This window comes from Acomys minous, assembly GCF_964271855.1.
Source record: "Acomys minous genome assembly, chromosome: 7".
Classification (NCBI taxonomy): domain Eukaryota; kingdom Metazoa; phylum Chordata; class Mammalia; order Rodentia; family Muridae; genus Acomys; species Acomys minous.
In genome coordinates, this window is record NC_140488.1 from 29931405 (window position 1) to 29949150 (window position 17746).

The 17746-nt window shown below is 34.8% G+C and overlaps 1 protein-coding gene across 4 annotated transcripts in view; it reads left to right on the forward strand.

The window, feature by feature from the left end:
- TENM1 (teneurin transmembrane protein 1) overlaps positions 1-17746 on the forward strand; it is an 839058-nt gene that overhangs the window by 318906 nt on the left and 502406 nt on the right. For all 4 annotated transcript variants that reach the window (XM_084789577.1, XM_084789578.1, XM_084789576.1 and 1 more), the window contains 2 exons: positions 14630-14890; positions 16819-16875. In XM_084789577.1, coding sequence (XP_084645703.1) covers positions 14630-14890; positions 16819-16875 — 318 coding nt within the window. The remainder of the gene's footprint in view (positions 1-14629; positions 14891-16818; positions 16876-17746) is intronic.

Here is a 17746-nt window from a genome sequence, read left to right on the forward strand (position 1 = left end):
TTCAAATTCACAGCCCAGCTCTTATTTGTGCAATATGTATGTGGCTGAGCTGAGAACTTCCTGCTTCTTGCTTCCCAGGTTTTGTTCAGTTTGTTACTGTTTCCATCTGGATTTTCACAGCCAGTTGCCAAAATACTTTGAGGGATACAACAGCCAGAAGACAATGGGCATTTGCTCCATCACTGAGAAACTGAAAAGAGACCTTAAACTCTGCATATCTTATCTCATTGTTGTTCTACAAGCTTAATGTATTTTTATACCTCCACCTGAAGTATTATTCTGCTTTGTGCTAATTCTTATGGGTTCCCTTCACTATCATCATGTCACTTTGACTCGTTGAAAATAGCAGTGATATTTTAGAGCGCATTTTGTGTTTCTAGACAACACAAACAACATCTGTGTCTGCATGGGGACAAAAAAAGAAAATGTTGGCCTCTCCTGTGTTTAGCTCCCTAGCACAAAGCAACTGCCCTGAGGGGAGATGTAGGATTATTCATCAACATTAACAAGTGTGAGGGGAATATTAGTCGCTTGATTACAAATATTAGCCTTGATTATGAAATATTTGACTTTTATAATAGTATTCTATGCATTATTTCTCCTTGTTAAACATTGAATGGTGCAATAGCAAAGTCATTCTATGGACTTATGTATATAATTAAAAAGCTTGCAGAAATTAATAATGTACAAAGGAAACATTACTGACCCTGGCATAGTGGCACATACTTTTATTTCCAGCACTTGGGAGGCAGAGGTAGGCAGATCTCTGAGCTCAAGGCCAATCTTGTCTACACAGTGAGTTCCTGGACAGCTAGAGATACACAGTCTCACAAACAAAATAAATAAAATATTCATTTAAAAAAAGTTAGGAGCATTACTAACACCCTGTTGTGGAAAGGTATATTTTCAGGGTTCTTTTAATAGTATAGGCTGCATTTTGACTGAGTTAACACTAACCCCTCTTTTCTTCTTTGAAAGAATTGTGCATATAACCATAGTGAATAACCAGGTTTGTGATAGAAATCTCTATTTACATAATAAAACAAAAATCACCTAGCATGTTAAAGTGGATGGATTCACTGATATTAATTAAATCTATGTGGACTGTCACGGTACTTTATCACTGAAGGTCCATAAATCCTTTCTGTCATGGATAGGATCCAACTGAATTTGTTAGTCATTGTAGCATTAATCTAAGATCTCAGCATACAGCATTTAAACTGTCATGATTCCACTGGAGTGAGTGAAAGCAAATGACAGAAACGTTAAAAAAAATCTGTCATTTCTCTCACTCAAGGCAGTTTATGAAACAAAATTCATTATTCTGTCCTATAAATTTTGTTACTTTGTGTGTAGCTCTAAATATTTTACTAGAACTTTTAAATGAAATAAGCAAAATGTATTTTTAAAGTTCCCTTGTGTTTTCGAAATCATTTTGCTAAAGTACAATTAGCATAAAATAAATTATATATATAATTATATATATATTTAAATGTGAAATTTGGTGAATTTGATATATTACACAATTCTGGAACTATTATGAAATTATCATAGTGAACCTAGATGTTCCCCCCAAATTTTATCCTTGTCATTCTGTGTTGTCTTTTTACCCTTCAGTTTCTATCTGCCCACTAGCAAACAACCACTGATATGTTTTCTGTCACCATGGGTTAGTTTGCATCTTCTAGAATTTTCATCAACAATACCCTGAAGCATTTCGACTTTTTTGCCTGACTTTTTCCTTTGACTATTTTTTATTTTGCTGTGTTTTACATATGGTTCCAATGCATAGATAAGATAACCTCAAACTTACCATCCTCCTATGTATTAGTTACCTTTCTTGATGTAGCAAAAAAACCTGACCAAACCCTATGAGATATAAATTGTCTTCCTCAGATATATACTTAGAAGATATACTCACTGGTTCAATAGTGGCATAAATGTTTTGAGAGTAACAACTTTTTTTATTTCATTTAAAGCCCACACCATGAGATGAAGCCCATACCTAGCACTTTAAACGGGGATAAGAACCTACGGCTAGATAGGTCATTAGCTTTACAGGAAACCTACTACTTCATTGGCCCTAGGGGAAACATACTACTACTATTATCCTAAATAGACATGGCATTAAAACTGCTCCTAGTTGACTTATTGAGATGCGTCTCTCAACCAAGAAACTTCTTACAGTAGATGGTATATAATATACAGAGACCCATAATGAGTAACATGCAGAGACTAAGAGATTTGGAGTATTCAGTACTAAATGTGACATACTTATCACATTTCTCCCACAAAAGTTCAGGGAACTTCATGGAAGAGGAGACAAAAATGTCGTATGAGCCAAAGGAAATGAGCAACAACAAGGAAACAGAGTTTTCTAGATGCAACAGAACAGGTGCACCTATGAACTTGCAGAAGTTGTAGCAGCATGCAGAAGATCTGCACAGATACCAACCAGACAAAATCCAAGGATGTTATAGGAGACGTTGGCATGAATTCCCATCTATATAGCTGAGGAGCTATTGGAATTTGATGCCTACAGTCAATTCTTTTCAGTGATGTAATACTTTGTATATCAACCACACTCTATGCCAGGCCCAATAACTGAGAGGAGTCAGCCAACACAACTATACTCATTGCATTTATTAAAATACACACACACACACACACACACACACACACACACACACACACACATGATGGGGTGAAAGCATGATCTTGTGTCCTTGTGTGGGTAATGATGTAGGGGAGGATCTGGGAGGAAATGAAGAAGGGAATGAATATGACCAAAATATATTGTATGGGATTATCAGAAAATGTATAAAAGCATTACCTTAAAAAACGACCAAAGAATCTTAAGGAAAGATTTATTTTTGTGTAAAAACCAAGAGTACACTCCATCATGGCAGGCAAGCCCTGGCAGCTTGAGTAGCTGGCACATTATATGCATAGTCAAGAAGTGGAGGTAGATGAATGTTCTCACTCAGTGGGCTTCTTCCACCTCATTTAGAACATGACATAGGGCAGGCAAATGGTGCAACACTTCATTATGGAAGAGCTTCCTATTTCCATTAATGTTATGTATGTACTACCTCACAGGCATGCCCAGATCCTATCCTGATCTAAATAATTCCTCACAGATGTGCCTGTAACACATCTCATGGGATATTGTAAATTCTGCCAAATTGAAATGTTGGCTATCACAAGTAGTGATCTCATTTTTTAGCTTAGATTGACATCAAACTTATGGTCCTGTTGCTTCCACATATATGGAGTGTGAACTGTAGTCATATACTTTGTCAGTCTTTGTTTGGCTTCTTTAACTCAGGATAATTATTTTCATATGTATCCACTATAAATACCTAATATTATTTGCTTGTGTGTGTGTGTGCCAAGAAGTTTTCTTGCCTTTATATGTTTCCATACTATTCAACTATGTATATGTATACGTATATGTATATGTATATAGTTTGAAATTTTTCTCCTGTTGATGGCCTTATGAATTGTTTCTTTGTCCTCTCCTAAGCAAGCCATCAACAAGCATTGCAGCATGCATTATTATACTGGTATGCATTTCATTTCTCTGTTGTAAGTACTAATACATAGAACATTCTATTATGTAGCCAGTAAATATTTAAGTTTATAGGATATGAATGTCTAACTTGTCCTAAAATCAGATTTGCTCTCAACCTGCTTTTTTTTTTATAAAAAAGCATAGTGACAAGATTAAAATGGGAACAGCTGTTGCTATCCAACCAAGGATCAAACTCTATGTACCAAGAAGATAAGATTGCCTACCTGTACTCTATAAGCCAATTAGAACAGCCAAATTAATTATTAAAATGCACAAAATAAGATATAGTTCACGTGGCTTCATAGGGAACAAGAACAAAGGGATCCAGTCACTCTCTGAAGTCCTTCATCTGTGTCCTGTAGTGAGGAAAAAGTATATAAAAAGTACTTTTGATATTTACATCTTATCAGATAAGTCAAGGTGTGTTCCCATATACAACTGAAGCACATTGACCACAATGTCTCTGTAATATTGCAAAGCTCTTTCCTAGAGAATAACTTTCATTCTTGCTATCCTACTTTATCTTTTCAAGGCAAAAGATTTTCTGAGAAATTCCAATTTCTTGTGTCCACTGATTTAGTAGTCTTTGAAGTATAGATAAAGTGTCTCTATAAAATATAATCACTTATTCTAGGCTAGTTATATCATTATTAAGTTATTTAAACAAGTACTAGAACAATCCTGAAACATGCTCTGTGAGCTTTGGGTGGCAGAAAGTTGAAGTCCTAGTTATAATTTAATTTTTTACATTTAAGGGTATTCAAATGTCCTTATGAGTGTTGAAATAGTTATTTACTCAACTTTTATCCACTTAGAGAATTACATAATCAGATCCACTTAATAAGATGCTTCATAAACTCACTCTCATGGTGATTCCTGTTTGTATATCCTGTGACACTGACTAATGAGAAAGACAAAACAATTTTCTATTTTAAAAAAGCTTAAAAGTCTTTTACTAAGACTTTTTAACTGGTTTCAGTAAATCCCTCCAGTCCTATACCCAAAGGTGTATTCCTGAAGAATATTCCTAAGAAGTCATTTCACAACTCATTAAGACAAATGGCATTCCTTTGAGTGACTATTTCCACCAGATTATCCAGAAGGCTTATTCTACATTAGTCTAGTCTTGTTATAAATTCTCTATTCCCCTGAATCCATAGATAGTACTGTTGTCCTTTCCTTCTTGCCAAAATTGCAGAGCATTAGTTATTGGAAATTCATAGACAGTTTAGTAAAAGAACAATTTTCTAACTGAATTAATAAGCATTTTGTGAAGCAAAACTATCTGTATGATTATGTTCACGATGTTAACACTTTTAAAGTTCCATATTTACATGTGATTTAAAAATTTAAATATATAATAATTCATTGGCTAGAGTTTTTCTGAGATGTGAAGTGATCCCAATTTATATAGTTCTATATAGATCACACAACAGTTCACATTTATCTTTTTTCTTATTATTATATATTTAAGTACATGCATGAGGTCTTGATATATTTGTCTTCCTCTTTTTGTTCATAGTGAAATGATTGTTACATGAAAACAAATTAAAAGATTCATAAACCTACATAGTTACTATTTTTGTGTTTGTAGTATTAATACCTCAACCCCTGTCCATAAAACCTAGTTCTAGTTCAAAAAACTCACACTGACTAAAAGAAAATGACCTGATATATGAAAAGACATTTTAAATTATTTATTTACACTTTGAGCTAAAAGTAGGGAGATAAACACTTAATCTGTATTTTCTTTGCCTATAACAGTGTTACAGTTATAGACCAGATTAAATAAAGCCAGGAAATATGCATATGTAGATTTCTCTATGAACCCTAGCTATGAGTGCTGGGAGACTGTCTTTTTCCTAAAGGATATATGTCTTATTTTCTGACATCTGGACTTTTGCAAGTAACCCCCTTTCAGTCTCAACCTTACATTTATTGAAATAATTCTAATTCCTAGGGCCACTGTTACACTATGAGTACCTAAAATAATCCCTCCCCTCCTTCTCTCTCTCCCTCTCTCCCTCTCTCACTTTCTCCCTTCTCTCTCTCTCTCTCTCTCTCTCTCTCTCTCTCTGTCTCTCTCTCTCTCTCTTTGAATGACCCAGCAGCATATAGCTTTTAATATTGAGCAATGTCAAAAATTTAGAAGATACTATACAGTATAGGAGCTAACAGTCTAATTCAAGAGACAATATATATACATACATAGTATGACATATATATTATATAAATAACAAGAAAAATAAACAGCTACATTTAAGGGTATATAGTAAAGATCTAAGTGTTGTCATGAAAGGTAAAATTACTGGGATGGAGGAAATTTAGAGAAAACCTTGTGAGGATTCAGAGGCAGAGTGGTATGCACACCAGCTTAGAGAGCAAAGAGAAGTATCTTAGATGCTTGGCGTAATATGTTCAACACCAGAGGCAAACATGAATACGGTGTTATTGAAAGTGTTCATAAGATTCCATCAATATAGCAGAATGTAGTTTATTCACTAGCTCTTTGTAGGCATTGACTCTGGTTCTTTCTTGACATATTACTCATTCATCACAAAACAAGTGCTATTAGAGAGCTATGGAATGTTTCAGAATTCATAATGTTTGTCTTTATGAGTATGTATGGGAAGCACTCACAGGTATCTTTAATGGTGTCACTCCTCTACATGGAATTATACTGTAGATTAATGTAGTTTAAAATTTCAGACACACAAACAGAATACACTGAGCAAACAGCTTCACATGCTTACTGAGCATAATGGAAATACATAACTATACCTGGAAGACCACAGTGAACAATAAGGATGCAGGCCTCCAAAGTGTTATGAATAGCCAGAAAATTGGACCAACATAGGTAAGAAATGAGAAATTTTTAGGGCCATTGAACACCACGTATTTGCAGTGTTCAGTAGCCCTGAAAATTTCTCATTTAAGCCAGGAAACCCGTGTCTTGTTCAAAATGTTGAAAGAAAGGCAGCGTGTACAAGTTCTCATTGATCAAATATCTGTTGTGGCCTAGGACATCCCACTATCTTTTATGGTCTCCGATTTCTTTTCCAGGCTCTTGTTACAAAGGCTGTACAGCATGTGCCCCTCTTTTTCACTCTCTCAGGAGCTGTTGTTATATTAGCTTCTAAGCAACTTCTCTTATCTTATGTGACTACAGTCTAAAAGGAGAGAATCTGTAAGGTGAAAATTAGTTGAGGAAATAGTTAGCATTTGCTTACAGCCACATCAAATTTCTTTCGTCTCTTTAGATGACTTTTTTTTTTTTTTTGCATCTATCTCTAAATGTGATCCTTGTTTTTTAGAATTCCTCCAGATGCCTATCTCATCACTCTTTGTTTTGACTTTGTACAATTATTTGCCGGGCTTCTTAGATGTTGGCTGCTCTTTTACAGATTAGTGTTTCACTATGCTTCTGAGAATATTCTTTTTGGCATCAGCCTGGTGTTTTAACTATATTCTGGGATGTTGCCAGGTAGGCAATAGCAGTTTGTTACAAATGATAAATGTTTATATTTCTGGGTTTAAACCCTGTGGGGATTTGCTAGTGTCCTTTTCAGTATAACAAACAAATGAAGATCTTGAAAGTGAAGTAAGGCATAATCAGTATCTGGAAATGGAAAGAGATTGAGAGCTACAGGAAGCTTGGTTATTTTATTTATGTTCTCTGATAACCACAAGCTACAATCCTACACATTCAGAGAACTCCCTCTCTCGCTCCTACACCCCGGAAAAGGCTGATGAGCCCTCAGCCTGAAACCAAAGGTCAGGTTTGGAAGATGTGCCTTTATTACTTTGCTATCACTAGGGCCTTTAAAAAGACTCTCAGTGGAACTTTGCAAAGGACATGACATAGTCTTGCAAACTCACTTTGCCCACTGCCTTGGGTAGCAGCAAACAATTGATAAAGGTTTTTCATAAAGAGAAAAGGAAATTAAAAATTGGACCAATCTTTTAAGACTAGGAAAAAACAACAAAAGCTGCTTGTTTTTATTTTCCTGAGTTGAAACTGAGTGGGTATTTAGTGAAGCTGTGTAGGAGCATCCTCACATGAACTGATTTGCTTGAAAATGTGATATCATTTTGTTTTGAAAGCCCCCAAACTGATAAACAGAAAATGGTTTCCAGTACTGAGGATTATTTGTCTCTTACTGAGGACCGCTAATTACTTTCATTGTATTTCTTACTCGAGACTGCAATAAACCATTGCATATTCCCTAGAACAAGCAATGGATAATTAAGTGATCAATAATATTTTTCAATTGTGTGAATTCATTACAACAGTCCTGTTTGTGATAGCCTGACTGTAAACAACCAATTTTATGTTTACTGAGGAAGCATTTACACAGTTGCTCTTTGACATTTAGTATTTTAAATATTGTATCTATTAATAATTATGTAATTCTCAGTGATTATCCAGGCTGCATCAATGCTTTTAATGCACTGCGGTTTCTAATGATAACACAAGAACGTATTTAGCTTCTATGTGTGCTTATTCATCACAAGACTTTCTCCACTTGATTCTTGACCATTCCCATTTTGTCCTAAGAGTCTCAGATTATAACTACAGAAGCTTAGGACAAGTTGACATTTAGATATTTATTTTTACAATTGAAGAATCTAAATTCCCTCCATTGGTTTATTTTGTAAAACTATATAAGTAGTTTAATAACTTTCATTTTTATGTAATTAGTAAGGGTTGTCATGACACAGAAATTAAAAGCAATATCTCCATCAATTATTTTGTAAATAGTCTGTATTCTTTACATGTTAAATCCCCAACATTTCAAGTCATAGCTAAAATAATCATGTTCCTTGACCTCTCAATATTGATCAAGATCATGCTATCTTGAAGATTCTTGTAATGTCAATGGGTAGAATTTTTTTATTAATTTATTCTTGTTACATCTCAATGGTTATCCCATCCCTTGTATCCTCCCATTCTTCCCTCCCTCCCATTTTCCCCTTATTCCCCTCCCCTATGACTGTTCCTGAGGGGGATTACCTCCCCTGTATATGCTTATAGGGTATCAAGTCTCTTCTTGGTAACCTGCTATCCTTCCTCTGAGTGCCACCAGGTCTCCCCCTTCAGGGGACATGGTCAAATGTGAGGCACCACATCCTACTGGGACTCTAGATGAGAGAAGCATGGGAGAATGGCAAAGTAGAAGGATCCAGAGGGTCCTAGAAACCTACAAGTAGAACATTATGATAGACAGATTTGGGCCCAGGGGTCCCGCTCAAACTAAGGCACCAGCCAAGGACAATACAGGCGGTAAACTTTAAACCCCTACCCAGATTTAGCCAATGGACAGAACATTCTCCACAGTAGAGTGGAGAGTGGGTTATGACTTTCTCATGTACAATGGGTAGAATTTTAAGGGTGAACTCTTGAGTATTTTGAAAGCTTAGAAATAATACTTTATTCTATCCAAATGGTGATACAGATAGTATTACTGTCTTGTTCTAGTTTTGATAAATGACTTTTTCAGACTTGCTACTTAAAAATCCACATGTACATTCAGACAGAAAATATAGCACCTTGTTTTATGCAGCACCTCTATAGTTAAGTAATTTATTTCTTCTCATCAATACAGATAGCCTAGGATGACTTAATGTGTCAGAATGTTTCAAGCTGGTCTAATGACCCCCCCAACTAACTGGATGCTCATGTAACTGTGGAAAGCTAAATAAATTCCTATCTAAATTTGAGTTTCATTTAATATCCCCACAAAAATATTGAGCCTTAAAGGATCACTAAAATATCATGCATCCATTAACCTTGACTGTGTCTTAACTTAAATATAAACAAAAGAATATTTCTGTTCATGTTCCATGTACTTTCTTCAACTGATGTACAAGAAGCAGGATCTGTTTCCAGAGCTGAGACTTCTGTCTCCATCTATGAAGATGGACTGACTTAAATTCTCTTCTGTGTCTTCAAAACTTTTGATATACAATCCCATCAGAAAATCTATATAGAAATATAGTTGAAATATGGCAAAATACCTTTGGCCAAAGTGCACTTTTGTACCTGTGAAACTGTTATCCATCCTGCTTAATATTTAATAATCAGTCTGGAAAAAACAAAAGTCATCTGAGAAGAGGGAATCTCATTTAAGTGATTACCCAGATCAGAAAGGTCTATGACCCTGCCTATGGGGAATTTTATTGATTATTGGTTGATGTGGGAGGGCCCAGCTCACTGTGGGAAGCACCATCCCTATGCAGATAAGCCTGGGCTGTATAAGGAAGCTATCTAATCAACACTCTGAGAGTAATTGAACCAGCAAGCTGCACCCTTCCCCACAGTTCCTGTATCCAAGACCTTACTTTGAATTCTTGTCCTGCCTTCCATCAATGATGGATTGTGACCTGGAAGTATAATTTGAGATAAACCCATTTCTCCTGAAGTTGTTTGGGGTCATGGTGTTTATCACAGTACCAGAAAAATTCATTGTACATTCATTTACAGTTTTAGAAATTTATTAATTGTAAACACTGGATGTAGATATATTATAGGTTTTCTTTTACTTGGTATACTTACATTAATCCTGTTGTTGTACATGAAAAATCCCTTCCTGTATTAGAAAAATCCCTTCCTAATATTTCACTGGGTAGACATATTATGGTTAGCTTATTTACTTATCTCTTTAGAGACAGTTGCCTCATTTCTACTTTTTAGCTATTATAAGTGAAGCACCAATAAACAAATGTATACAACATTTTTATGGGAGCCAAAGTTATAATTTCTCTGTGATTAGTGTCCAAAAGCACAACTGCTCTCCTGGAAAATACAAATCTAATCTTTTAGGAAACTGCTGGATTATTTTCCAAAGTGGCATACCATTTTATTTTTACCATCAGTACATAAAACTTGTAGCTATTCTCCATCCTTATTAACACTTGATATGTATAGTTATTTGAGTAAGAATGGCCCCCATAGGCTCATATATATTTGAATACTTAGTCACCAGAAAATGGAACTGTTTGCAAAAATTTTAAAAGGTTAAGCATGGTCTAGTTGAATAGGTGTGGTCTTGTTGAAGGAATTGTGTCAATGGGAGTGGGCTTTAAGGTTTCTAAAGCCCATGTCAGGTTCTCTCTCTCTCTCTCTCTCTCTCTCTCTCTCCCCTTCTCTCTCTCCTTATGTATTAAGATGTATCTCTCTAAGCATATCTTGGTCAGGATGTCTGTTCACAGCAATAGAACACTGCTAAGACAGTAAGGGATTTCTGGTGTTTGTTTGTTTGTAATTCATGCTGGGCCATGTCATTGTATCACACTGTAGTTTTTGTTTGTATTTTCCTGGTAACTAAGTGTGATAAATACATTTTTGTTCATTTATAGCCAATCTTATAACATTTATTGTAAAGTGTCTCCCCAAACCTATTATCCATTTTAGACTGCACATTTACTCTTCTGAGCTCTCCTATGTAGTCCTTGAAAGACAATAAAATATATTTTCTTAGAATAAAAATTAGAGACATATTCATGAGACTGAAGAAACCCTTACTTGAACATAGCTATACTATTTTATTCTTGAAAGGTAATTTCTCATGTTACCAGTCTAGCCATTTAAACCTTAGGTGTTCTGAGAGTATACATTTATTTCTTTTATGCTTAGCTTTTTGGTAAGAACAGATCTATAATAAACCCAGTTGAACTTTATCTCCTTAAGGGAATATGTAACATTTTAGGTAACAAGGTTATATGTGCAAGGCTAAAAACAACCACTAAGGGTTCATTGAAGTGCTTGTTAAATACTGCATCCTATGAGAATTTTAAGCAGAATGCAGACTTTTGTGTATTTAAGACAATATTTTGCAATGATAACATTGACTTCAAGAAAGAAAAGTAAGTCAGTTCGATGAACATCGCTTATGTGATAAGTAAAATGTTTCTTTTTCTCTTTTTCTGAACATTCACAGACACTCCACCTTTCTCTCCTTTAACTCTTCATAAAAAGAACAATGCATAACTTGCTTGGATCCTTCTGACTATAGGTTGATAAAGAAATGATAAAGATAAAGATCTGTCTAAGTTCTTAATTAGAACATTTATGATTTAGTCTTTGATTTCAAAATGACATGATTCCAATAGAAAGTAAATTAGTTATATTGTGCAATTTTTTTATATTAAATGACATTTTCTTTGAAAGGATCACATCAATGTTTGAATTTCCTTTTAAATCTCTTCTCCTGTTAAATCTCTTTAACAAAACTGGAGTCTGCCTACATCTTTCAGTGCCCCCTTGAAAAAGATCTTTTCACGGTGTTTCATTAATCTAGAATGGCAAATGGTCGTCTATTTACTTGTGTTTGTTCATCCTTGTTCAATAAATGCCATGACTCAGATGTTCATATTAAAAAAAATCTTCGGAAAGTCGCATCTCATGTGCCATTGCCTGAGTAAAACTAAATTTAAACCAATGCTTTGGGAAGTAAGTTTACTAATTAGTTCTCTGCTCTTTGAAAATATAAATGGAGGTGCTTCACGGCCATTCAGAAGAAACATTTTCTTTCTTTCTCTCCATAAAACAAGCAGGCATGACAAAATCTGTGGTATTGCCATGGATAAGGTTGTAACTGCATTGCTCTCCTTTGCCTATTGACCTCAGAGAAATCTGTAAGACAGAAGTTTTCAAACTATGTTTCATATGCTGATTATAGGCCTCACCTTAAAGTTCTTTTAAATAAAAGGGGTAGGCCAACAGCACACCAGCTGCATTAAACCAGAGAGTAGGGAGGAAGTGATGGCAAGGCACAGCAATGTATGTTTTAACCAGCCTTCCAGGTGATTCTGAGGCAAACATGTTTGAAAACTAGTTTTCTAGGGGAAGAAAAGATAGTGTGTTTAAATGACCCGGTAGCGTTCTTTTCTTACAGCTGTAAGCTGACATGTTTATTAGCAGGGTGCTGTAGCAACACCAACATTGTAGCATTCAATAAAGAATTATGGTGCAATTAGCATAAATATTCCAAAATTCCTAACATTTACATTGGGTAAAATGGGCTTTGTTTTTTAACCTTATGCAGAAAAAGCATGATTTAGTAAGATTTTGTGTTTGATAAGTAAAACTGTACCTATCTTTAGAACATCATTTCTTTGAACTTGACACAAATTCTGGTAGAAAGCTACAATTATTTTTCAAAGAAATTAATCAGTGAAATCACAAAGTAACATTCTGAGCAGTGACTTCTAACTCTGAAAGGGTTAATTGTTATTGAATTTCCTAGTACGTTATAGCAGATTCATTTGTCTATAATATTTGTTCCACAAAGCATACTGCTAGGAGCATAACACCTATTAAACAAGCATTCAGCATTGGCTTCTACAACTTGTCTTTAGTAATTTTTTGCATCCCAGAAAGAGTTACTATGACAAATAAATTATAATTCTGAATTCTTTCTAGTATATGGTCTAAGATCAAACATTTTCTGTATTCAAAGAATTGAATTCATGTTAGAGTTTGCATTTTATTGATATGTGCTATGGATTAGATGCAGTCAGTTAAGCCTTTTCCAGACCAATTGACATACCCTGTCTCTAATGTCAGTCTGAGAAAATTCTATATAGTGTTCTACATCCCGGATTACCTTATCTAAGTATTACATGGACGTTTCAGATGATATGTCTTGGCATGTGGCCATTTTTCATTAACTTATTAGGGATTGTTAGATCATCTTTCCCCCTTTTTGACACCTTGCCATAATTGAATATAAATTGACTTTAAGACAGAATGCCAGATATTCATGCAGTAGGTTGCTGGGCTTTACTGGCATCTAGCAGAAATGATGCTCACCTTGGGTATTGTAGCAAAAATAAATAGATAAATAAGTAAATAAAAACAGAGAAGCTTTTGCTTCTTGATGTAGGCAAATAATATTGAATTTTATTTTCTCATCTATTAAATGGCATGATTACTAAGATTCTAGCTTTTAAATTGTAAAATTTGGAAGGAAGGGAAGAAAATCCAAACCATGAAGCACTGCCATGGTGCAAAGCCTTGTTGTTGTTTGTTTGTTTGTTTGCTTGCTTGTTTGTTTAAAGAGAAAACAAATAATTGTCCCTTAACTAAGATAATGTGCTTCTGCCCCGAACCCACCCACAGAGTCTCTCCAGAAGTGCAGCCATCCAGCTTCCTAAGTTTGCCCTCCTCTCTGAATTACTCAAAAGGCATAACTTTTTCTTTCTTTCTACCCCTGTTCTGTTTCCTCTAACATTTGGGGCTTCCTTGCCGTTGTTGTTGTTGTTGTTGTTGTTGTTGTTGTTCCCCTCCCTGCCTTGTGACTGTCCTTGTAGGCTCAATTCAAAGTGCCTGGCTATTTTCCCCCTTTTCCACTCTCCTCCTCTAGGCAACTGTTCAGTGTTATAGCTTGCCCACCCTGAGACTTTTCTTTTAAGTTGTAATACAATCATCCTCCAGCTTTCAAACAAAACAAAGTAATTGGCAAAAAGTGAGCCTTAAACTCATTTGAAGAGAGTGGAAAATAATATTAGTTATTCATAATTTTAGAGTTTAATAATTTGGAATAATCCATTTGAATGTAATGATTTTTCTCAGTTTTACATTACTTATTAGATTATATATACTATACATGACATACACAGAAAAACAAATAATTTTGCTATTTTAAGCATAGGTGTGCTGTATAGATCATGTATATTTGTTCTAGAAAAGGAATTGCTTTAGAGGACATCTCTCTACGCTCTATACTTATTGTACTCACTTATTTCATTATATTTTGTGCAACGAAAAAATTGTAGCTATAAGCTATTTTGAGAATGCTTTTTTCCCCCAGAACCTTGTAAGAATCAACGAGAGCATAATTTTAAGTAACAGAAGTGCAAAATAAGCACAGAATCCTAGCTACCATAAATAAAAGGCCAGAAATCTAACTTTGCAAAAACTCATAATTACTAGCAATGGGGAAGGGGAACACGAGGACAGGAAAAGTGATAGTGAGGTTTTTTTTTTCATACTTATATACTTATATACTCTTTGTTTTTGTCTGAACCTTGTTTTTGTTTTTGTTTTTTCAGAGATAGAATTCTGTGAAACACCTCCTACTTTGTGCTCTGGCTACCAGACAGACATGCACAGTGTTTCTCGGCATGGCTACCAGCTGGAGATGGGATCAGATGTGGACACAGAAACAGAAGGTGCTGCATCACCTGACCATGCGCTCAGAATGTGGATAAGAGGCATGAAGTCAGAACATAGTTCCTGTCTATCCAGCAGGGCCAATTCTGCGTTGTCCTTGACAGACACTGACCATGAACGGAAGTCTGATGGGGAAAATGGTAAGAGAACTGTATCTGCAGTTTAGATGAAACTCAGGGAGAATGGCTTTCCTCTTTTGCTTTGTTATCACTTCCTATATCAGCCAGTATTTTCTTTAGCATGCAAAAGACAAATACAAGCTAGCATGTTCCCAGGAACAAGGCGTATACTTAAGTATCTGGCAAATAGATACATTTATTTATAATGACACAAAATAGTCTTCATTTCTGGAGAACCCCCAAGAGAAATTATCTCATGTAGTCAGCAATATTGTGAATGTCTTATTCATTACTCACCTTTTATTTTCATTTTTATTTCCTAGTGCTACCCCAGTGGGATTTATTATAGGAAGTACTCAATTCCTGTATTTTAGCTTTATATCAGTGTATGAACAAGGAGATGAACAATTATATAGCATGCCATACTCTCTGTAGGGACTCTCTATTTTGATCCAAATTAACTTGCTGAGTGTATAAACAGATTCACATTGAGCACATTAGAATGAAATTATTTCACAAACACAATTATTTTAAAGACACCAGCCATTTGCCAGACAATAAGTACTAACAGCAATATCATTATATTGTAATTATATATTATTTCCTTATACATTTTAGAAAATGAAATGTTTTCTCTTTTTGAGTTTTGAGGAAGAGGTTAGGTTATTTAATGTATATTCTCTCTCTAATAAAAAAAGTAATTTCATAATAGGCCCATTAAATGATTATTAGTCAAATTAATCTAGTCTATCCATCATTTTCTGTCAAAATTTTTATGAGTTCCTTTTCATTCATATTTGCACCAGCATAATACATGAAATAAACCCATTTCAAAATGACAAATACTGTATGTTTTCTTACATTTGAGGTTCCTAGAATTTTATACATCATATAAAATTATGTATGTATGTATATCAAATTAAAAGAAATTAAGTTTAAAGTTTTCTAGGAGAACAAAGGGACAGGGAGAGCTGAGCTGAGAAAAGAGGATAGTAGAAAATATGCTCAATCTTCAATATATACCTGCAAGAAGAGAATTTTAATGTAAACATCTTTTTCTACATCTTAGTTCAAACCTCAGAACTGTTTGAAATCTCTTTCTGAGAGAAAAGTTCTTCTGGCTTGTGCCCTTTCTTTTCTCTAACACGAGATTGCATTGTTTCAATAGTCCATAAGTCAGACTGAAAGACAATTGTTTCATTACAGTATCTTCATCTCTGCTAGGCTGGTTATAACCCATCACAAACAATTGCAGTAAGCGCACTTTTTTGAAACATACATTGGTAAAGAACTCCCTGCACCTATGTAGCAGATGTGCAGCTTGCTCTTCATGTGGATCAAAAAAAAAAAACAAAAAACAAAAAACAAAAAGAAACTGAAGCAGAGGCCCTCTCTGACTCTGATAGCTCCTTTTGGGTCCCTTCATCCTATCCGAGCAGCCTTGTCTTGCCTCAGTAAGAGAGGATGTGCCTAGTTCTGCAGCAACTTAGTGTGGCATGGTGGATTGGTACCCATAAGGAACCTCCCCCTTATCTGGGGTGAAAGAGAAGGAAGAATGGAGGAAGGAGGGGACTGGGAAGAAAGGAGGGTGACCACAAATCAGGATGTAAAGTAAACTAATTAATTAATTTAAAATAGAAATTTGTCCACTTGACTATCATTCTTGTATTTCTATATGATCCTCAATGTATTTCTATATGATCCTCAATGTATTTCTATATGATCCTCTTTTAGGGGTGATAAAAATTGCAGAATTAAGTAGCATTGATGTTTCCATGACTTAAACTATTGAATGCTATGCTTTAGTGGAAGAATATTAAGGCACATAGATCTTTTTCATTAATGCTGTCATTTAAAAAAAAAACTCTTGATGAAATGTTCATGCTGAAATTTGAAGAATCTCAGACAACTTGGACAAAGATTAAAAAGTAAAATATTTAATATTACAGGTTTTAAATTCTCTCCTGTTTGCTGTGACATGGAGGCTCCAGCTGGTTCTACTCAAGGCAAGTGTTTCTAAATATTTGACTACTAGTTACTTTTACCTCAACCAATCATGACACCTACCTAGTCCACAAAATGGACCCTGACCAACTAACAAGTAAAACCTAAGCCTGAACAATGAAATTGCTAGATATTTAGTCTAGTGGCTATGTACTGGCTTGCTTTCCTCATTTAATTGTGTGTATTTCACTTATGAAAGGAAGCTGAAAAGGAAGGGAGGGAGAAGGGCAAAACATCCTTTCAGAAAACACATTCATTTGTCTTGGAGTTCTTCCTTAAATAGAATAGCTGCCTTCTTCTCCTTGTTACTGTTTTGTTGTTATTTTGTTGGGGTTTAGAATGGCTTTAACTTTAACATGATATAAATCTGATGCTGTCAGAACTTTCTAGTGCTGTCTAGCAGATGGTCTTGGTCTTGTTCTGCAGAAGCTCTGATCTTGGCCTTACAATCACAGTTTATTCACTTCATCAATTACAAATACCTCAAAAAGGAAAAGGAAAATAGTAAATGCAAAAGACAGTTCATGATTTCATGAAGATATTTTACAAATATAGAAATAAAGAATAGATGGTTACCTATACAAGACAAGACAGACACTGTTTCTTAGAAAAACTTTAACATAAAAATCTCTTGCTTTGAATATTTGACATATATTTGAAATAAGAAAAAGATAAAACTTCCACTTTGAACTTACAATGAGCATATAAATTAAGTAACTTCTTTAAACTTACAATAAACAAAAATTTCTAATTATATATAGTTTTAATGATGGTACTTAGAGTCAATAGTCCATTTGTAACTCCTTTTAAAAGGAATTATTATATCTATTTTGAATGAAGTAATTTTTTCATAGATCATACAAAAACCCAGGA